The sequence below is a fragment of the Triticum aestivum genome, chromosome 4A (assembly GCF_018294505.1).
Source record: "Triticum aestivum cultivar Chinese Spring chromosome 4A, IWGSC CS RefSeq v2.1, whole genome shotgun sequence".
Lineage (NCBI taxonomy): Eukaryota > Viridiplantae > Streptophyta > Magnoliopsida > Poales > Poaceae > Triticum > Triticum aestivum.
Window position 1 is genome coordinate 623,384,370 of NC_057803.1, and position 21,976 is coordinate 623,406,345.

At 44.5% G+C, this 21,976-nt stretch overlaps 2 protein-coding genes and 1 non-coding gene across 4 annotated transcripts; 2 read left to right on the top strand and 1 right to left on the bottom strand.

The window, feature by feature from the left end:
- Positions 1 to 2,482: 2,482 nt before the first annotated feature.
- LOC123087679 (prolycopene isomerase, chloroplastic) lies at positions 2,483 to 11,403 on the top strand. 2 transcript variants are annotated; one of them, XM_044509735.1, is made up of 11 exons: positions 2,483 to 2,799; positions 2,909 to 3,140; positions 3,328 to 3,438; positions 3,688 to 3,741; positions 3,995 to 4,282; positions 4,847 to 5,038; positions 9,293 to 9,451; positions 9,586 to 9,822; positions 10,137 to 10,300; positions 10,332 to 10,492; positions 10,873 to 11,403. In XM_044509735.1, exons 1-10 carry the CDS (start codon positions 2,630 to 2,632, stop codon positions 10,456 to 10,458), a joined length of 1,734 nt encoding a protein of 577 aa, XP_044365670.1. In that variant the 5' UTR covers positions 2,483 to 2,629; the 3' UTR covers positions 10,459 to 10,492; positions 10,873 to 11,403. The 2 variants fall into 2 exon arrangements, with proteins under 2 accessions (XP_044365670.1, XP_044365669.1); XM_044509734.1 differs by having other exon boundaries at positions 10,137 to 10,492.
- Positions 4,482 to 4,553, bottom strand: TRNAH-GUG (transfer RNA histidin (anticodon GUG)). The gene has a single exon. It is a non-coding gene; the product is annotated as a tRNA-His (tRNA).
- A 5,747-nt stretch (positions 11,404 to 17,150) lies between the features above and the next one.
- On the top strand, positions 17,151 to 20,597 carry LOC123087680 (uncharacterized). Its single transcript, XM_044509736.1, has 5 exons — positions 17,151 to 17,419; positions 17,518 to 17,870; positions 18,735 to 19,631; positions 19,852 to 20,001; positions 20,130 to 20,597. The coding sequence occupies exons 2-5, from the start codon at positions 17,826 to 17,828 to the stop codon at positions 20,481 to 20,483; spliced, it is 1,446 nt and encodes a 481-aa protein (XP_044365671.1). The 5' UTR covers positions 17,151 to 17,419; positions 17,518 to 17,825; the 3' UTR covers positions 20,484 to 20,597.
- Positions 20,598 to 21,976: the final 1,379 nt, after the last annotated feature.

Genomic DNA, 21,976 nt, shown 5'->3' on the forward strand with positions numbered 1-21,976 from the left:
TTTATGTCTGTACGAGCTATACGAGCAAGCTCGTGACTAACCTGATTCCTCTCACGTTTAATAGCCTTCACCTAGACCCTCCTATCACCCCTGGTTAGCATTTTGATCTCCTGGACTAGTGCAGCATCCTTAGATCGATCAACAGCAGCTTGGCTGATCATCATTGCAGCCACTGAGTTGTCCGTTTCAATGATAAAAGGCAACGAACTCCATTCTTGCGCAAGAGAAATTCCCTCTTTGCACGCCTCCAACTCAGCTCGTAGTGCATTATCACATGCAAACAAGTGTCTGCATGAAGTGAAGATAATGTTGCCGTCGCTGTTCCTCAGGACCATACCAGCTCCACCATTACCTGCGTGCTCGGAGAAGGCACCGTCAATGTTCAGCTTTAGCCATCCAGCAGGGGGAGGTTCCCACTTCTCTGTTGGTCGCGGATCTGCGCCTCTCGTGCTCGGCGCCGGCGCAGCAACTACACCAGCTAGGCATGCCGGGTCTGTGAGCACCATTTTGCCTTTTACAACATCTCCCATTGGGTGCTGCTGAATACAGAGAAGCGAAGAAATATAGCTATGCAAGAATCTGCAGGAAACTTCTGTGGGGGGCGGTTCCTTGTCATGAATGATCTCATTAAGAACGTGCCATGATCTCCAGAATATCATTAGGGCCACCATGCGAGAAGTATCCGAGAGGGGCTCCAGAACACCGAATAACCACTCCGGCCCCGTGTTCTGGATCAAACTGATGTCTGGAAGAATCCAGTCCTTCGCCATCGCGCCCCATAGGTCCTTTGCCCGTGGACACTCAACGCTTAACCTTAGCATGAATACAATATGTTTTCTTACACAACACAAAATTAGATGATTGGCTACAAGAGTGTAACAATGTTATATATACATTTAATGTTTAAAATAGCGGTTCCGGTTAAGAACATGGTGAAGAGCTCTGAGAATGAAAGGCGTCGGGATAAATGATATGTTGGAGGGTGAGAAAGTGGGCCAAAGAAATGACAACTCGTCCAGAAGTGTCTTCTCATATTTTATGATATTATGATATGTTAGGATCATCGATAGACTCATGCCTTGGCTTCCTTACAGAGCTCCTAGTTGCATTCACGACGCCAGTACACCATCACACAAACCATCATTATGCCGTGATATTTTCTGTCATGTTTGTGGCCTTTATTTTAGGCTTAACATAGGTCCGCCGAACGTACGGTGACACAGAGCTGATCTGGGTAGCCCTAGTGGTCTTCGTGCGAAGTCACCATTGTACCTTTGATCAGTCCTCTTTGATCTGGCCATCGGCAAGTTTCAGACTTCTCCTTCGAAGGAAACCAATGACTGACGTATATGGCACTTTTTGGACACCTTGTTTGGATTGGGTCCGGTCGTGTGCACCCGCAATATCAGCATAACCAGCTTCAGCGGGGTATCACGAAGCTCTATTTTTGTTGACACCTTGGGACATGTTTGCATCAAGATTTCCAAAGGATCAACACATGCAGAGAATGCCATGGCATGAGTGGAGGGCCTGCAAGCGGCGTTGTCTGGTTCTCGTAGGTGAGAAGACTTTGCTTCACAGGCAGTTGTTCAGACCTGGCTTGCGGGATATGTTTCCGTCCAGACCGGACACGAGTTCCTGTGAGTCTGGCGGTACGTGACTTGTAGTAGTAGCCTTGGCAAGTGGGGGCGGCAGCATTGGAGGATTTCATTGTTGGTGGTGCTCCTTTGAGTATCGAGTCGTGCTTTTTAAGTTGAAACCCCAAGGTCTGGCCTTTATTGATTGTGTCTGGCAGTGGCCTTGTTGAAGGCATTGTTTCCAGGGTGAAAACCATCTTTGATTGGGCAACGACAACACTTGTGCATTGTTTCCTTTGTGGAGGCATTGTTTTTGAAGAACCTTCTTTGTAGTCCAGGTGCTGTCTTTAGTGGTGGTTATAGTGCTAGTACTTCGGGTGATTGATCATCATGGCAGGGTCATTTTTTCTCTTTTTCTCTTCTTATTTTGTTTTTTGGTTCTGTGCATCCTGGATGCTTTTAAGCATCTTGTTGGTACAGAGACTGGGTGTACTTGGTATCTACTTGATATTAATATATTTCGCTTTTCAAAAAAGGTCCGCCGAACATGACTTCATTCTCTGTTTCTTTTCTTTTTACATCAGTATAGACGCAAGCGCTCATACATACGCGCATATACTCATCCCTATGCGCCTCGTGGTCGACGGGAATGTCTCCTCCCACTGAAAGCGCATCGTCGGAAATATTGAAAGAAATTTAGAAATAATGCAAGCGCTGGGATACCATTATCCCTCTAACCATCCAACCACATGTTGATTTTTGTTTCTGATGCCCTGTTAACTGGCTTCTTGTAAAAAATATAATTCATTCTTTATTCTTGTTAAACAGCTTCATTTTTAAATAAAAATCGTTTTTCAATTCTCATGGAAGATTACGAAGCCAACTAGCAGCAGCAGAGGCGAGAGAGCTCAGCCGCAAGTGGAGAGAGGCCACTGAGGCGCCACGTGTACCCAGCCGCTGCCTCACTCACGAGCTCCACTCCCGCTCCCTCTTCCCCACCCAAACCCGTGACATTGCCGTGCGCGCCACCGGCGACGAGACCGCCGGCCTAGATGGCTTCCTCCGCGCTGGCCTCCCCGGCGCCGCGCCCTGCGCCACGCGGCAACCGCCACCCTCGCGCGTGCCCGGCAGCCGCCGCCGCCGCCTCTCCAGTGCCGCGCCGTCTCGGCGCCGCCGCGCGCTGCCGGGCGGTGGCCGCCCCCGCCGGCCCCTCGCCACCCGGGTACGTATTAATCATTAGCCCACTACTCGCACCGGCTCTTCGCCGTTCGAACCGTGTCAGAGGCTCAGAGCTCATCAGGCAATCGTCGTCGTCTTTACGTTTGGTTCAGGGTGGCGGAGAGGCCGGAGGCGGACGTGGTGGTGATCGGGAGCGGGCTCGGGGGCCTCTGCTGCGCGGGGCTCCTGGCGAGGTACGGGCAGGACGTGGTGGTGCTGGAGAGCCACGACCGGCCCGGCGGCGCCGCCCACTCGTTCGACGTCAAGGGGTTCCACTTCGACTCCGGCCCCTCGCTCTTCTCCGGCTTCCAGTCCAGAGGGCCGCAGGCCAACCCCCTCGCCCAGGTCACCCTTCCTTCCTCTGCATACACCAACAGAGCAAAAATTGGGAAAACATTTCAGAGAAATTAATAACTGTCTGAAGTCTTAACTGAACTAATCAACAGAGCAAAACTGTCTGTACTAAATGCAGAAATTGTGGTGAGAGCTCGAGGCTGGTCTGATGCAATGATGAATTCTACTGGCCTTGCAGGTCCTCGACGCGCTAGGCGAATCGGTTCCGTGTGCATCCTATGACTCCTGGATGGTTCATGTCCCTGAAGGACAGTTCGAGTCGCGGATAGGGCCGACTGATTTCCTCAAGGTTCAGTTAACTTGTAGCACATGCCAGACTCTGCTTGGTTAATTTGCAGTGAATTGTTCTGGATTCATAGATGTGATGTTCGCTGCTTGGTCGGCAGGATGAGACTGAAATTTGCTAATAAGCATGACTTACAATTGGTTGCTTTCTACCTATGAAACTTAGTAGTGCACTTTGTTTGATGTTGTATGTTACCCTTTGTTTGTATCCCAATGCTCTGGCAGTATAAGTGATTACATATAATTCTTGCAGGACCTTGAGACTTATGTCGGTCTTGACGCGACCCGGGAGTGGCAAAAGCTTCTAGTGAGTTCCCTGCATTCGATATTCAGTTTCTTAGTACAAGTCTGTTTAGCTGTACCTACTGAAATGCTGAAAAAACACATGAAGCCAAATGGGCAATGAATTGTCTCTTTTTTGTGTATAGCATATATATACAAGTATCATTTAAATTTATAGAAGTTTCATGATTCAAATATGAGACCAAAGGTTAGTTTACCATATGGTACTGTTATGCCCCTTGAAACCTCTGCTAACACGGTATCAAAAACGATCTCAGGATGCAGTTATTCCTATATCTGCAGCTGCGATGGCTCTGCCTCCGCTCTCCATCCGCGGCGATCTGGGCATCCTTTCCACAGCAGCCGGTAGATACGCACCTTCTCTGTTGCAGTCCTTGATTAAAATGGGGCCTCGGGGGTCCCTAGGCGCCACGAAACTGCTACGCCCGTTCTCGGAGATCGTCGACTCGCTGGAGCTGAAAAACCCCTTTGTCCGTAACTGGATCGACCTCCTGTGCTTTCTGCTTGCGGGCGTCAAATCCGACAGCGCACTTTCTGCAGAAATGGTAAGCTGAATTTCCACCACGTTAATTATCCTGTTTCACTTCAGTGCTTGTCCAAAAGAAATCCATGTCCCGATCATCACATGCATGAAAATGAACTGTACTAGAAAGTAGTAGAAATGAGATAAATTTATAAAGTAACAAAAACAGAACTTATTCTTTGTGTGTTTCTTATAGAAAGGAAAAAGTAAAAAAGAATGTATGTGGCTGCTGGGATTCGAGCCCAGGTCTCCACGGCCACAACGTGGAATTCTCACCACTAAACTACAGCCACATCTTGTGTCGTAATTCTGTATGTTGCCAATATAACATATGATCCGTGGGTTGCATTTTCATTGCCAATATAATTCATGAATAAATTCTTGTCCGGATATTTGACATTAGATCCATGGGATTTTGTAACTTGTGAGACTTAGCTTTTCCACATCAAATCAACCTTTACTTCTAATTAATCATTGGCGACTCTGATGAACACTCCCTTGAAATTCGCCCCTGCTCCATGAATATATTCTGAAGTACATAATTCTGAGGATTTATGTTCATCATTTGGTCTAACTACAATGTCAGGTTTATATGTTTGCAGAATGGTACAAGCCAGGATGCAAGCTGGAGTACCCTCTGGGCGGGAGTGGAGCGATAATCGATGCCCTCGTACGGGGTATCGAAAAGTTCGGTGGAAGACTTGCTCTTAATTCTCATGTGGAGAAGATTTTGATCGAGAACGGTCGGGCTGTTGGCGTCAAGCTACGAGGTGGACAGGTAAGCTGCTCCAGAGGATACCGTTTTATTGCCAAATATATGAAGTATAATATTAGTTCATGGGAATTAACAGCTTGACAATTATTAGTAAGTCTTTGATTCAGACGACATATATTTCATAATATCTTCAAGATGCCAAAATTCCTCGAGTCAGATGGTACAGTACAAAATGCAATAATTAATACAGCCTGTTAGTGGCAGGAAACTACATGCTCCAAATCTTCTAAGCCACTGGCCCAATTCTTGATAGATTGAAATGTCCTTGCCTCAAACAACCAAATCATCAGCTTGCTCCAACGTCAAAGTCCAAGAACTCGGCTAATCACCTCTGTATCTTTCTTTGCGCCCCTTCAGCAGTCGGATAAGCGAAGCCTTTTACTGAGCAATAGCAGGTGATACACCTGGTTATCCCTAGTTTCTTATCTCTCGAGTCAAAGGAACATAAACCGCCAAGATGTTCACAAGTTCCCTTCAAAACGGGCAAAGAGAAATTACTGTTAGAAAAAAGATGTGGAGCAAGAGCAAGAATGTCTTTCTTATGTCCACATTAGAAGCTTGCCTTGGGTATCACGTTGTGTTCTTCGGCAGTTTCCATCTTCTTCTTCAGAAAATATGTATAAAGCTCAATATCTCCTGGAAACTGTGAGGGGGGAATGAGGGAAGAAAATATTAACAACACTGCTTATGAACCCTTATAACACTAAAAAAAAGGTCAAGAGATTTTACAAAACAGAACTTAGTTACCAGCTTATCGACCTCGTTACAGATAATCCTTTTGTAGGTACCATCCTTGATGCTTTTCTTTGGAGGTGACTGTGTTTTGTTATACGCAACAAAAATTGAATTAGAATATTTCCAAATCATAAACAGACAATAAAATGCAAATACAGAGAAATTTGAGCAAATAGATGAATTGCGTAGGTATGCATGGATTTAAGATTTTTTGTTGAAAGCCAATTTGTCAATGATTAATATGATATCTCAATTTCCACCAAATAATAATCTGAAAATCTTGTTATGTTAAGTACATTTTCAATCCTCGCGCGTCAAAAGTTTGAAAGTGTACAACTAGATCCCAATTTAAATTTAGCTTCTGTTTAAATGATAAATAAGTTGCAAAGAACTGAATGACAAAGAAAGATAGCTCTGACAAAAAGCCACTTCAAAAATAGAAATGCCACAAAGTGCTACTCTTAAATATTTTCACATCTCATCTAAGGATATATGTACAAAATGCCTTTCCTGAAAACTCCCTATAAGATAGGATAGCAAACATGTATTTACCGCTTAAGCACTGATGCATTAGAGGAATTGAAAGAGTCATATTAATCAGAAGATAGGGCCGTTTGGTTTCTATGGAGGAATTAGGCTTCATCAGGAACATAGGGCCCGTTTCGTTTGCTACCAACATGAGAGAAGCCTTACCAAACTTTTGGGGCATTTCCAAATGTTAGTGCCAAACCAAGTGGAAGCCATTTTTATTGGCTTGCCAAGGCAAAAGTTGGCACTACACCAAGCAAATCAAACATATGCATGTTTTGCTTTAATTTTCATGAATAAATAGCCCAAATCGCTTGACAAGATAAATTCATGGTAAACACATGAGACCATGGCAAAAGAGTTGTTTGAGGAAAGTGTCGTATGCTATGGAGGAAACACAAAATTCTAACATCAGAAGAACGCTATTGACTAAAAGGGTCATTTGCTCTTCTTGGAAAATAAATAAATGATAAGCTTTGAATGCTACCTTAGCACCAGTAAGATCAATAAGATGATCAACCTGAAAAGTATATGCAGAACAATTAACTCCATAATGTGCAATATTGTGTGTAAACAAATATTAAATGGATGGTAATAATACATGTGAACCAGTACCGTATCTTGTACAGAAGATTCACAATCCTCCAAATCTAGACCAGCAAACTCAGTAAGATCGTAGACCAATTGAACTTTTCCTTCTCGGATTTGGTCGATAATATCTTGACGGTCCTTTCTTTTAATGAGAAGTTCATGCACAACATAGTAATACAACTGATGCCTCTGCCCCATCTTCTCCAGATGCTCCATGAGTTGTAAGCACTCATTGACAGCAATCTTAATTTGGAAAAATAGCATTTTATTGAAAAGTTTATTTTCCATGACGATAGCCTTAGCAAGCACCCCATCTCTGGTCTCTCTATACCTCGCTGACTCCATTAGCTTGTCAAAAAACTCGATGCATTGCAAATCACCATCCAGGGTGGTAGGTTCAATATAATTACAACATGGAGAGGAATACTGTCAACACGAAAAACATAGAAAGCTAAGACTCCAAATGCGGTACATTACATAATCAATGCATATATGAAATTAAGTGATAGTTGGAGGAAAGATCTAGATGTGTACCTACCTCCCCAGTAAATTGGTGGAAGAAGTGCGGATAGGACTTTGCTTTGATGCCATCACGTATGGCATGATAGTAGTATGTCATGGTGCGAGTGAAGTCGACACGTAGCTCCTCCTTGGCTGCCTGGCAATTGAAGAGGCTCTCTTCTGAATTTTGAGACTCTTTCAGATGGTACATGTCCAAACGAACACGAAGAACTTCATCACTAGTGATGAGCGGCTGTGGTGAATCCACCTTCTCCCCGAGACTCACGTCCAAAGCTGATCCCATGTTGTCACGCCATTCCCCTTGTTAGCAATCAGCAACATTGCTTCCTCTTCGCCCCTTTCCCTTTCTCGATCTAGTATGTGGCACGGGTGACCACGGTTTGCCCGACACTTTATTATAATCTATTTCATCGTATTCATTCGCCTTAATCTCCTCCTCATCTTCCTCCCAGGGATACTTGCATTTATTTGTGTAGAAGGGGATGTCACGGAATTCAGCAAGAATGTGCGTAATTGGCAGGTTTGTAGGATAACTAGGACCCGCATCATTACCAGGAGTATATATGTACATCAACATCAAATAAAAAGATCTCTTTATGCCTCCTGGAACGAGAGCAGCGTGTGTGAATGCAAACTGTATAAAAATAGCCTGCTTAGAACTGAAATTACATAAGAAAGAAGGAATCGTAACTTGACCCAATAGCAAACAATGCGCAAGGCCTTGGATTATCCGCGATATCTGGCTACTGTTACTGGGTAGCGTGGTACTGAGTCATCTGTTGATCCTGGTAAGATGAAATCTAATGTAGTACGTAGTTGGAACTCAGTGGCAACATGGGACCTAAAGAAGGCGAGATGATCGAGCTAGGTTTCAAGTAATAACAAGATCAAAAAGCATGTGTGTGCGTTGGCGTTGGAGATTCAGAAAGCAGGCTACCTTGTAGGCTTGTACAGCACTGGAAATTCACAGGAGCGGGCGAGGGGAGAGAGAAGGTAGTGGCACAGTAACCGAGAACCTGAATCGGACGGGAGAATCCAAGGACGGTGAGCCGGGGGTGGCGGCGCTGAAGGGCCCAAAGACGACGGAGGCGGCTCAACCTAATTAAGCAGTCGAATAGAACAGAGGTGAGAGACGAATTCTTACGCGATTACAGTTACCGGGTGAGGTGTCAATACATGGTTGGAAATCAGAGGGGACACAGTAAAATCAATACTAAGAGTACTGGAGTAATATTTTAGTATCCAATAACGGAAATAGTAACTCGCGAACGTTCACCAGGGAGCAACTGCCAGCGAATGACTAAACTGCCACACGATCTTGATCCTACGGTGCAGACTGGATAACTTTTCTACACTCAAAATAAAAGAAATGCCATGAGAGTTTTGCAAAAAAAAAAAGCAACCCAGTTTCCGAAATATACTGAAACTGTCAGACGAACGTTCGTAAATGCCATCTCTTGTGGCGAACGTTCGCCAGATAGTAAGGCTCCAATTCAGATTCATGTGGCATATCTTTAGTTATGAAGCACTCCCTCTGTCCCAAAATAAGTGTTGCTGATTTAGTACAACCTTAGTACAAATCCGCAATAGCCAATTCTATATAGTATCATCCTTCCCAAGTAAACAAAGTGCTATCTTCTGTACTACTGTCTACTGGATATCCATCCCATTAAAGATTCAGGCCTTTGCCACCTTTGCACTAGCTAGTGGCAGACCATGGAAATCTTGTAGGCCAAGACGAGCGACCTCCTCGTTGTCTCATGCATCTGTTTTCGAGTGCCATGCATGATTACATTTTCCTTCGTATCGACTTCCATCATGCTTGAAACATTGAATCGGCTGCTGAAATCCTGTCATGAATGAATGTTTTCCTCTTTGCAGATTGTACGTGCGAAGAAAGCGGTCGTTAGCAACGCGTCCATGTGGGATACCTTGGGTCTTCTGCCACCAGATGCCGTCCCGAGATCATACCAAGATCAAGTGAAGGCGACCCCCCAGTGCGATTCGTTCATGCACCTCCACCTGGGTTTCGACACGGAGGTTGGTTAATTTGGTTGTCATATAGTACTATATGCTTCATCCTAACAAATTATCCCTGATAGTCATGTCTACTTCCATGTTTGCTTAATCGGTACATTTTCTCGCTGTAACCATCTATGTATGTAACTGGACAGTGTGTCAAGGAGGACCTTGGGATCCACCATATCGTGGTTAATGACTGGGACAAAGGGGTCGACGGCGAGCAGAACGTGGTGCTGATATCGGTCCCCAGCGTTCTCAGCGAGGGCCTGGCGCCGCCGGGGAAGCACATCCTTCACGCGTACACACCGGGGACGGAGCCTTTCGGCCTGTGGGACGGGCTCGACCGGAAGAGTGCGGCATACCGGAGCCTAAAAGAGGAGCGTTCCGAGGTACTCCACATAGTAATATGCAACATACTAGCTAGTAGAAATGTAGAATTGCTACTCTTCCAGTAATCCACGTAATAGCTTTGTTCCCATGGTCTCTTGGAATCAGCACCTAGATAGAAAATCGATGCACTTTACCACTTTCAACATCCTTTGGAGCTCCTTTCGTCCAAAGTTTAGCAAAAAACTCCTTTCACAAAAGTGAAGCAAAAGTTAGTTTAGACAATCCTTCCTTTTTACTGGCCATGAGCTGCTGTTACCTGCTGTCTGTCTTAACCAACTTTGTAGTAATGCAAATGCAAACTTTTTCCTTGCAGGTGATGTGGAAGGCGGTGGAGCTGGCCCTGGGCCCGAAGTTCAGCCGGGAAAAGTGCGAGGTGAAGCTGGTCGGCACGCCGCTGACGCACAAGCGGTTCCTCCGGCGGAACAGGGGCACCTACGGCCCGGCCATCAAGGCCGGGGAGGCGACGTTCCCGGGGCAGGCGACGCCGGTCCCGCAGCTCTTCTGCTGCGGCGACTCCACCTTCCCCGGGATCGGCGTGCCCGCGGTGGCCGCCAGCGGGGCCATTGTCGCCAACACGCTCGTCTCCGTGGCGCAGCACTCGGAGCTCCTCGACGCCGTCGGCATCTGACCGGTAACTGTGCCCAGTGCAGGACACGTTCTGGTAAAGTGGTAAGTTGAGCACATGCTTGATTACCAGCACCTTTGCTTGGAGTCCAGCTGTGATGAATCAGCTTCTCACAGCACACGCACACTTTGCACTTTACAGTGGCATGTAAGAACTGTAGTAGTATTACTAGTAGTATAGCTGGGCTGGCATGGCATGGATTGACCGGTCAGCGAGCTAACGACAGCGAGCACGATGAGCATGATGAGGATGAACCTTTTGGAGTGCTCCTCTCTGTTGCTGCTGCCACTTGTTTCTTGTTGCCATTCTTGTTGGGCAAAGTTGTGTGTGTGGCTGCAGATGCATTGCCAGGACTTTGCTTGCTTGCATCAAGTTTCAAGTATCACCAGTTTATTACATCAAAGTTTCTCTCCCTGCATTGCAGGCAGGCAGGCAGCTGTGGAGAAGAACCATGCAACATTTTGTTCAGTGGAGTATAAAGATACAGAGAAAAAGAAAGCAGCTTATTGCTCGGTACTGCACATGAGAAGATTTATTAATCAGCACATGCAGAAGAGACAGGCAGAGTTTTCTTATGTGCTCCCTCCGTAACTTAATATAAGATGTTTTTTGACACTATGACAGTGCCAAAAAATGTTTTATGTTTTGATACAGTATACAGAGGGGGTAGTTTGCAAAAAAAGAAAAAACATGGTTGAGAATGCATATAAAGTGTTACATGCTGCTTGTACATCACTGATTGTTCAGGTACAGTATAGTGCTACTTACTCCCTCCGTTCCTAAATATTTGTCTTTCTATACATTTTAAATAGAACACAACATACAAATGTATGTAGACATATTTTAAAGTGTAGATTCACACATTTTGCTTTGTACGTAGTCACTTGTTGAAATCTCTAGAAAGACAAATATTTAGGAACAGAGAGAGTACATGACATGGAGTTCCAGCACTGAATAACGCAGCCTCTGACAGAGTGGTCTCCTGTTTCTGCCGAAAGTTGTGTGGCACCACACCTCATGGCTCATGCAGCCTTGTGTCCACTTCGGATCACAATGTGTTGGATTTTGTGTTGAATATTACAGTAAAGAATTGGATGCTCTGTCTTTGTGCGTGTGCAACTTTGAAAGCTTGTTTCACAGAAGCATCATCATCTCTCCTGCAGAGCACAAAAAGCTATACTTGTCTTTTTTGTCTTTCAGAAAATGCCCTTTCCACGCCCATGTACCTTCTGTATCTTCCTGTGTCATAACTGCAAAATTAACGGCAGTTGCATCACTGAGGACGTAATATCCAAAATATTAAGCATTTCACTAACAGTTTTTTTTCAACTGCCAATGTTTAAATACAGTATAAGATAATCCTTTCACATCAGAGGTCACTCCCAAATAAAATGAACTACAGTCTATGATCCCAAATAAAATTAACAAACACTGGGCAGATCAATAAAGAAACAAACATTATGAAGGGTACAAATGAAGATAGGTAAGAACAATCTCACCTTATATCTTTTTTATGGCCCTTTTTATCCTGCTGCGCTGAAAATTGAACTGCAGTATATGGTTCCAAATGAAAATAACACATACCGTGCCCATCATTAAAGAAACGAACATATATCAACATGCAACCAAAGTGAGCTGATCTTTATACATATGGCATTATGTTAGAACTTATTAGAGGTAACAAAATGATCTATGAGCTTTACCTATCAATAACCATGCAGCAAGGTAGACTGAAAAAAAGGTCATTATGATAAACTGTAGAATATCAAGGTTTGAGAAGAAAACGGTCTATACTATTAGACTGAAAATACATGCAAAAAGCAAAGTCATACAAGACCCAAGCTATGCCTAAGCGGGAAAAAAAATCTGAAACGATCAACACAAGATGGATAATCTACGACAATGACCATATCCGCACCAACCATCTCTTCACACTACAAGGACAACGAGAAAGATTCTTCAACATCAACGCCTTCAGAAAGGAAACGACGCTCAAACGTCATTGTCACTGGATCCAACCATTAAAGGTCAGGCTCTAGGTTTTCACCTTCAAGAAACAAGTCTGAGTACATCCAAGCAATGCCCTCAACAAGGTAAAGACGCAAAAACATCGCCATTGCCAGGTATAACTAGTTTAGGTCAGACCTCAGGTTTTCACCCCGGAACTCGAGAACAGGAACTCGAGAAGCACCACCAAATCAATGTTATCATGTCTTGTCGCCACCACTTTTCGCGTTCCCAGCTGCTACAAGCGTGGCATTATCGCCATGACCGCACAACCATATCCTCTACGTCAAGCCACCATCCATATAATTTATCTCACCGTTGAATGCAGACTGACTGGAATGAGTGCAACCAAAACTCATAAAAGAGCCTTTTGGTTGCATCTCGCAATCTCGCCAGTTGTGAGCCGCTCGCATCAGCCATTGGATCCGAAGAGGAAAATCCTCATGAACATCCAAAACTCATAAAAGAGCCTTTTGGTTGCATCTCGCAATGTCGCCAGTGGCGTGCCGCTCGCAGCAGCCATTGGATCTGAAGAGGAAAATCCTCATGAACATCCTCCAGTGGCCACCACAATCTACAGCTCGAGTGGCCGGACGGTTCCGCCACGGTCATGACGACGAATGCTCCTTCGCGATTGGATGAACCACCTAGCGGCCAAGCGCCAAGCATCAGCATGCCAATCTGAGACCCGAGGCGCCACCGCCGACCACCCGTGGCCTTGTGATCTGCCGGTGGCGAGCGTCTTAGGTCTCCATATGACTCTGTGCATCAGAGAAAGTGGACGACCCTTATCACCAATGCCGTCGTGCTCAACGTTTGGACAGCTAGAGTAGCAGCGCGCCAGACTGCAAACAGGACCTTGACTGCACATGCTGCTAGAGCCTCCACGAAACGAACATGGAGGATGATGGCCATCTCCACCCAGGCCGTTGCCAAGGTTTGACCATGCCGCGTCCAGAGCTCCACCCAGTCACTGCGCGCAGATTGCTTGAGCCGCCCGCCACTATATGAAGATCGTTGATGATTCGTCGTCCGCCCTCGGGCCCGCCTTACATCAAAGCCATCGCCTGGAGCCCCGCCGCTGCCGTCAGCCGCACGAGCTTTGCCCGATAGCATCGTCTGACGGCGGCGAGGGAAGCGGGAGAGGTGGGGAGGTCGCCGAGAGATCAGATCGAAAACTGCCCGTGCTGCCCGTCCGGACGACGCGAGGGCGGCTGTGGCAATGAGCTATTGGTTGCTAGCACCAACCCCCTGTGTGGTAGATATGTAGATTGTTTGACTTGGACATTAAGCATATGTTTTTCTTTGTTGCTCGAAATTTATGTTCATCACATATTTATGTCAGGTGCTAATGCAGTATGTTAGCAGTTTTGTTATAGTTTTTGTAGTAGCTCTTTAATTACGTTAGGCTCCACCCCCTCACCTCCACGTCACATGTTGTTTTTTCCCCTTTGATTAGGAATCAAATTGTAATTAATTATGTCGCCTCCATCTTGACAAATCAAACCATAACTTGCCAATTAGCACTTACCAATTGATAATCTAAGTGCAAGGAATTGCCGCAGCACTTTTCAAAGATGGAGGTGGTAATTATGGAGTATCGAACCCACAAGTAGATAAAGGTAGGATTAGTATTCTCTTAATTAGGTCCTATCTGCAACTGATACAATCCTACGTACACTATGTGTTTGCTTTACCTAGAAAATGAAACAAAAGTACTTAGCTGGTATGAAATGGTAGCTTTGCAATATAATGAAGACTTGTAAATAAAAGTTAGTTGCTGAGTTGTTAAAGAACTGTAAAATAAAGTTAACGGGTGTGGAAAAGCGGGTGGTAGGATGCGCGAAATTGTCCCTAGGCAATTGGATATGAAACTAAAGTGATAATCATCTATTGCGGTTTTATATGCAAGAGAGGCCTATGCCAACATGTAGCAAAATCCATGTGCAAAAAAATAACCTTGGAAGAGGGCAACATAAGAACTTTTCCAATGTTAAAGAGGGGGGAAAATGAAGGCAGTCAAGTTAAATTTGGAACTCTTAGCTACATCTATACTTATTTTTTGCAATTGATTTCCATTTTCATGAACCCTTTTTCCCTTACTGGGCAGCAAGCACAAACTGATGGCAAGGTATGTAGAAGCCAAGAAGTTCGGGGCAAAGGAAGGAAAACAAGTTGTGGATGCAAAAACAAGTACAAAGTAGATAAAGACTACTAAAGGCCATCTAAATGTTGTCAATGAAAAGAAGGCAAATAAGTGTTTGCTTTTAAGGTTTTCACTCTTTATATTTGAACGTGGTGTTCTTTTTTGTGGTACTCCGTGATGGAGCCAAAGGGGCGTTGGAGGGGAGCATGCCCCTTGTGATCTCTCATACTTCGTGCAACCTGTTTAAATGACGGTTAGTCGTGCTAATATTATGTGTGAATGATACTTTTGATGTTTGTGATTTCTTGTTGTCAGTGAGTTGTTTGTTGGCCATATGATTTTTCCTATGTCTACAATCTCATCGTGTACATGCTCTATATCAAGTTTGTATTACATGTTGATTCCGAGGCAAGTTTGCCAAGGGGACATCGTCATTTCCCGTGGCAGGCCTATACAATCAAATTTGAGCACCGCGCAATAGGCCATCCAAATCCGGTGAAGAAGAGCCCTCTGAAGCCCTTCAAGGCAGGTGGACAACTAGAAGACCCCGAGCCGAATCTCCTATTCTTCGCTCGTAACGAAGCATAGAGTGCATTCGTATCAAATCATACATAGGCAATCTTTGTGGGCCCGTCGAAACAGGACAATGATTGTTGAACAAACGGATACCGAGGGCATGTCTCCGTTGTTTTTCCTTGAGTTTTCTGCTTTTGTTTTTTCTCTGTCGGTTCTTCCGGTTTTCTTTCCGCATTTTTTCTTTACCAATGACCTCTGTTAGGATAAGTCAGATTGGAGCCACTCTCGGAGGCACCTCTCATGTTGATCCTGCTCATGCTCAAGCGACAAAATCGTTGGGGTCAAAGTTGTGGTTGTTCATCATGGAGACATGGATAATAACGAGGCTTCATTTCTTTATTTTTGCGAACGCTGTTTAAATGCACAAACATATTTTAAATTCATATTTTTTTTAAAAAATGACAGACTTATTTATTTCAAAACCTTCTATTTTTTGTGGGGAAAGGTTTTCAAATAGGGTTTTCTAGGAAACGGGCTCGCATTCTTTTTCCTCACTAAAGAGCGTAGCTGCGGGGGCACTATTGGCCCGGCCCATTGAGCGATAATTGGTGGCCTCCCACACTGAGCCACTATCATCGCGAAAAATAAGCGTGGAGAATCGAAAACGAACAAGACGCGCCTTGCTGTTTCGTCACACACACTATGGAATCGATGGATGGCGTCGTCTCCACACTCGGCGATCGGGGTGGATGCCGCTCACTTCCTCCGGCGATCCAGATCGCGTCCAGCGACTAATTACTCGCCGTCGCCGACGCTTCAGTTCCTCAACATTGGCGCATTGTTTTCCTTTTAACAACATACATACATAATCAGGAAGCATGAAGTGAATATTACCATCCAAATCCGGTGAAGAAGAGCCCTCCGAAGCCCTTAAAGGCAGGTGGACAACTCGAAGACCCTAAGCGGAATCACCTATTATTCGCTCGTAGCGACGGATAGAGTGAGTTCGTATCAAATCATACATAGGCGGTCTTTGCAGACTGGTCAAAACAGGACAATGATTGTCGAATGAACGGACCCCCAGGGCATGGCTCCGTAGTTTTTCCATTGGGTTTTTGCTTTTGTTTTTTCGTTTCCGGCTCTTTCGGTTTTCTTTCTGCATTTTTTTTCCTTTTTCGTTACCGATGATCTCTATTAGGACAAGTCATATTGAAGCCACTCTTGGACTCTCATGTTGATCCTACTCATGCTCAAGCGACAAAGTCGTGGTTGTTCATCATGGAGACATGGATAATAACGATACTTCATATCTTTTTTTGTGAACATTGTATAAATGCACAAACATATTATAAATGCACAAACATTTTTTTAAATGACTGAGTTATTTATTTCAAAGATACAATTTAAAATCTGCCAGAGAAGCCAGGTCGCAGGTTTTCAAACTGGTTCCCCCGCAGAGAACATATTTTGATTTTTTTTTTCTGGCGGACGGGCACACATTTTCTCTCTCTGTCTCTCTCACCGAAAGAGAACATGTTTATTGGGCCGGGCCCATTGCACGACAATTCGTGGCCTCCCGCACTGAGCTACTTCGTCGCCAATCGTGATTTCTCAAAAAAAAAACCGCGGCGGATCGAAAGCGGACGCGGCAAATTAATAAAAAAGAAAAAGAAAATCGTCACGCACGCTATCGAATCGATCGCGTCGTCTCCACAGTCCGTGACCGGGGCCGCCGGGGCGGATGCCGCTCGCTTCCTCCGTCCCTGCCTTGGCCGCCTCCGGCGATGGAGATCACTTCCAGCAACAAGCTACTCGTCGACGCATCAGCTGCTGAACACTGGCGCACTTTTTTTTTCCCGGCGGGAGCAGGGCAGAGACGGCAGCAGGACGCGCGAGGTCAGGTCGACGAACGTCGCTCGATCGGCCGGCAGCCGAGATTCATGGCTTGGCTCGTCGTCACCCAACACCTCGTGATTCTTGTCGTAATTTACTCTGTTCTCAGAAAAAAAAAACAGATAAATCACTCTGCCTCGTCTCTGTTCTAGGCTGGCAGTCGTGTCGTCGCGGCGCCTCACTCTGCCGCTGCCGGTCACCATCGCGCCGGTCCGTCGGTAGAATTCGGTTCGTGGTTAAATATAAAAAGGAAATCAACAAGTATCGGCCCAACGTTGGCCCAGCAGGCAGGCAATCCTTATATATATATCGAGCGAGAAAAATCTCGCTAGGGTTCATCCTCCAGACGTCGGCCGCCGCCCTCTTCTTTCTTCTCCGCAAACCCAGCCGGCCATAACCCTCCGGCAAGGTATAAGCGCGTTCAAATCCATCACGGATTCGGCTCCGTTTGTTCGCATCTATCCATATCTCTAACGCGGGGGTGAATTTGAATTGAATGGATTTCAGGGTCCTCTGTCTGGCGCCCGGCCCGGGTCAGTAGCGCGCCAGATCTTCAAATTTCCGCGGGAGGACTGATGTGCAGCACGTTCCAGTCCACGCCGAATTCGACCCTGAATTTGAATTTGAACTGTATTTCAGGGTCTGCAATCCGATTAGGACCCTCCCTCCCTCCCTTTCCGACTGGGAGGGGGGTGCAGGCTAGTCATTATAAATAGTGGCAGAATAAGGACGAGGATTGGCCTGTGATAATCGAGCATCCACGCTCAAAGCCTCGTCGGGTTTCAGCTTCCTACCTCGTCTAGACATCACACTCCATGGAGGCGAATGATAACGATTTTAGCGACAGTCCCCGCAGCCAAGTAAGTCCCCTCCACTCTTGTTCGCCATGCCCGTTTGTTCCAATTCTCTTCTTATATACTATTCCACTGTGCGTACAACGCCAATAGCTGTATAACTGTTAGCAGTTATTATAGCGCGCCATGTAAAGGTTGAATGTTCTGTTTTTTAAGTTGTTTGTCTAGCGTGTTATGAGCCAAATTACATAGTATAATTTACGTGGGTTTGACAGAGTGAAGAAGTGAATAAACAGAGCCAAAAATTATTGCCAGATTCGGGTTCAAAGTTTTGCCATGCCGCCGTGTCTTTGTTTTGTTTTTGCCCACCTTCAACTTGTAGAACACTTACACGATCGTGTCCGAAGGAGATGTCTCTCTTTGTTCTGACGATATAAAGCTCCAGTTTACATCTTCCTGTTCTAGCCAATGATAGTGATGGGAATGATTTTTATTTTCTTCTTTTGCACAACTCCTGCATCCATTCTGTTGGCAGCTTTTCGACGATTATTGACTTGTGTGGATTGGTGCATACTTTTCATAATAAAGTTTGCGAATGTCGGCGGGCGACAATTAGCAGGATTTCTTTATATATATGGCCACTGAGGTTGTACCTAGAACCATACACAGCAAAGTGCACATTGCTTACTTTAGATGGTACAGTAGCGGCAAATTTAGCCGTCAGATCGTTACTAATCAACACACCATAGTTTTGTTTCCATCCTGGAATTCAAAGTTTGAGAGTTGGTATGCTGTAGTAGTAGAGACAATCAAGCAATTTACACGCCAGATAGATTTTTAGTTCCTGTCACCATGTGTAGATATTCTCTGTTTGGTATTTCTGAATAAAGTTATGGCAGCTAAATAATGGCTCCTTGATTTATGTTGCAGCAACTGGACGGCGAAGATAGGCTCAGCATGCTGACCGATGATATTTTACTGTCCATCTTGGGGAGAGTCAGTTCACTTATTGCTACAAGGACAAGTGTGCTCTCTACACGGTGGAGGCATCTGCCTTGGTTGCTGCCTGAACTCAGCATCAATGTCGAGGATTTCCTATCCGCTCCGCGCGCTGACCCTATTGAGGAAAATGATATGGAGCAAGCTATGGCCTCTTTGACCAAAGCAACCAGGAGTTTGTTGAATAAACAACAGAGAGAATCCACTATCTCAAGTTTGCACCTTAACCTCTATTTGATCAACACTTTCCTGTGTGAAGTTGGCCCACTGATAGGTGATGCAATCGACAGTGGTTTGTTGAAAGATTTGGATCTCAGTGTTCTTGATGAGACAGATGCTTTGGCCCGTACTGAGGAGGATATGCTGCAGCGAGCTCAAGAAATAGATTCTTTTTTCAGTGCTTACCCTAGTGTGCTCCACTGCCTCACAAAGCTTTTCCTAAAAAATGTAGGCTTTGATAAATTGGACATGCACCATGTCCTGTTTGACTGCTGCAAGCAACTTCAGCATCTAAGCCTTTTCCATTGTGATACTGGTTCCTACTCTCTCTTTAAGATTGATGCACCAGACTCAAAACTTTGTGTCCTAGAAATTGAGAAGTGTCGCTTTGTGAGGATTGACCTGGTCTGCCTCCCGAAATTGGAGAAGTTCTTATGTGAGACCTGGGTATCTGAGTATGCCCCAGTGACCTTTGGTTTTGTCCCATCTCTTGGGGACTTAGAACTCTCATGTGGTTCAAATTGTGATCAACGCGAATTTAAATTAAGTGAGCTTCTATATGGAGTAACAAGTATACACACTCTCACATTGGATTTCCAAGGAGAAAATGTAGGTACTACTTCATTTTCGCTAATTGTGCATTTTTTTTTGGTATTCCCTATGTCTTTCACATTGGATTTCAAGGAGAAAATGTCAGTGCTATTTTATTTTTGCTAAATGGTACTTTATTTGGTATTCGTCATGTCATCACATTTATGAAAGTTATATCATGTATGTGCTTGCAAACTATTCATTGTTATTTTGTTTGTTTGTTTAATGTTGTGATCAGCTTTGGTTGCAACCTGAAATGGAGGAACTCCACACCGCATTCAGCAAGCTAAGGAAGCTATCCGTACGTGGTATATTTGTTGAATTTGACATTTCATGGACAATAGCCTTTCTTGTAGCAGCACCATCTGTCGAAATATTGCACATTGAGGTGATGTCTTTGTCTGTATTTCTCTTCTTGTCCACATTTGGAGCTTTAGTTTTTCACAAATTTTAGTTGAAAGTTGTTTAAAACTTGATTCCAATGACATATGTAATGAATCAGTCCCACAAATGCAGGTATGGGAACATGTGTGCGATGTGGGTGAGGGCAGGCTCGCTTCCTACCTTACCAGAAGTACTCCTTGGTGGGAAAGACACTTGGACAACAGCTCCGAGAACAAGCTTCTGAAAGAGCTAGAATTCGCTGGATTTAAATCACTAGAACACCAGTTTACGTTCATAAGATCAATGATGGAGCGATGTCCCAACTTGCAGAAGATAGTTCTGATGGGAGACGAGCAGTGTAGTTCCTGTGACGCCCTTATGTCGTCGCGTCCTTCGAAATTTCCAAATAGGAAAGAGGAGCAAGAAATGGTGGTTAAGCGGATTAGAGATGGCATGTTCTCGCCAGAGATATTTTTTTACGAATAAGAAGAGATGCCAAATGAATTCCAGTGCTTATAACTTGTAAGAAACAGTTTGTATGCTCTGTTTCTAAGATAAGTCCGTTTAATGCCTCCAAGTGTGAGGCTTGCCTTTCTTTCAGTACATCTAAACCCTCTAACATGCTATGTCACCTTTAGTTTTTGGTGTTTGTTGAAGCTACATCGGACCCATGAGATACTTGAACACCATTCCCCACACATTCAGTGAATCACAAATATTGTGGAACCTGTGCCATTAAGCATCCCGAACGCCTAACACTTGGAAGGTACAAAAAGATGACAGAAGAAGAAGCTGCCATATCACTTGCCGCGTCACCCACAGGAAAAGTTGCATTCATGCTGTTGAAAGAAAACGAAAGACAATCGATAGTATTGAAAACTGTGTCTATTGATGATGACAAGTTACATATTTATAGTCTCCGAAGAGACGCATCCGGAGGAACACGACGCTTACAAAAGTCGCGTCTATTTATATGACGGTCAGGATAAGTGGAGATTTAATCCTTAATTAACTTGTGTTAATTAAGTCTTAACACTCCCCCTAATCTACACTTGTCTATGTACTTCTATCATCTTCATAAAAGCTCCTCCGAGTTGGTTTGTCTTTGAGAATGTTCATCATCATCAACTTAAGTAAGTCTCCTCGAAAAACCCTGTGGGAAAAATGTGAAGAGATAGATGTTTGATATGTTGCTAAAACTCCTTCAAACCCAGTGGGAAAAATAAGGAGAAAATGATGCAACATATAATGGTTATTGTCTCTTTTAACTCAATACGAGAAAACCCATAGAGTTTTAGAGGACAATGAATATGTCATATATACTTTCCTAAAAACCCCAGTGGGGAAAACTGAAAGTATGACATATGATCTCATGTTGATATTACCTCATTAAAAACCTTCACGAGAACCTGTAAAGTAAACGCATGAAGGGGAAAAGAGTATAATATGATGCATTGAACAGGAACAATTCAGGAAGATACTCCCCCTGATTCTTGCAAAATTCGAAGTCATCACCTACCAACTCCATGAACACATTTCTGAAACATAGAAGTTGGTAGATACCCGATGAACAAATCAATCACATGATTTGACTTGCAAGATATGCAATATAGTGATATTGCTTATTATGTAACTTGTTGGCATCCAGGCAACACAAGAAACATTATCGTTGAGATAATGGTTGGTGGATGTAGCCATGAGGTCTGTTTTGAAGACTCTTCATGAGGGGGCTACCACACCTAGTAGGAACACTAAGCTTGTCTAGGATCTGACATAGTGGGGATCTGATCGATGTATCCAATGATATTGGTGTTCACATTTCTGTGAAACTGAAAAACCAGGACAAGATGTTTGATGCCTTGGAGATATCGAAAGATATTCTTGAGTACCAACCAATTGTGTTTGGTGGATCCAATGGCATTATGGAACGTTGAGTCCCAATATCTCATTTCCATCATCTCTTGGTCTAAATAGGTCTT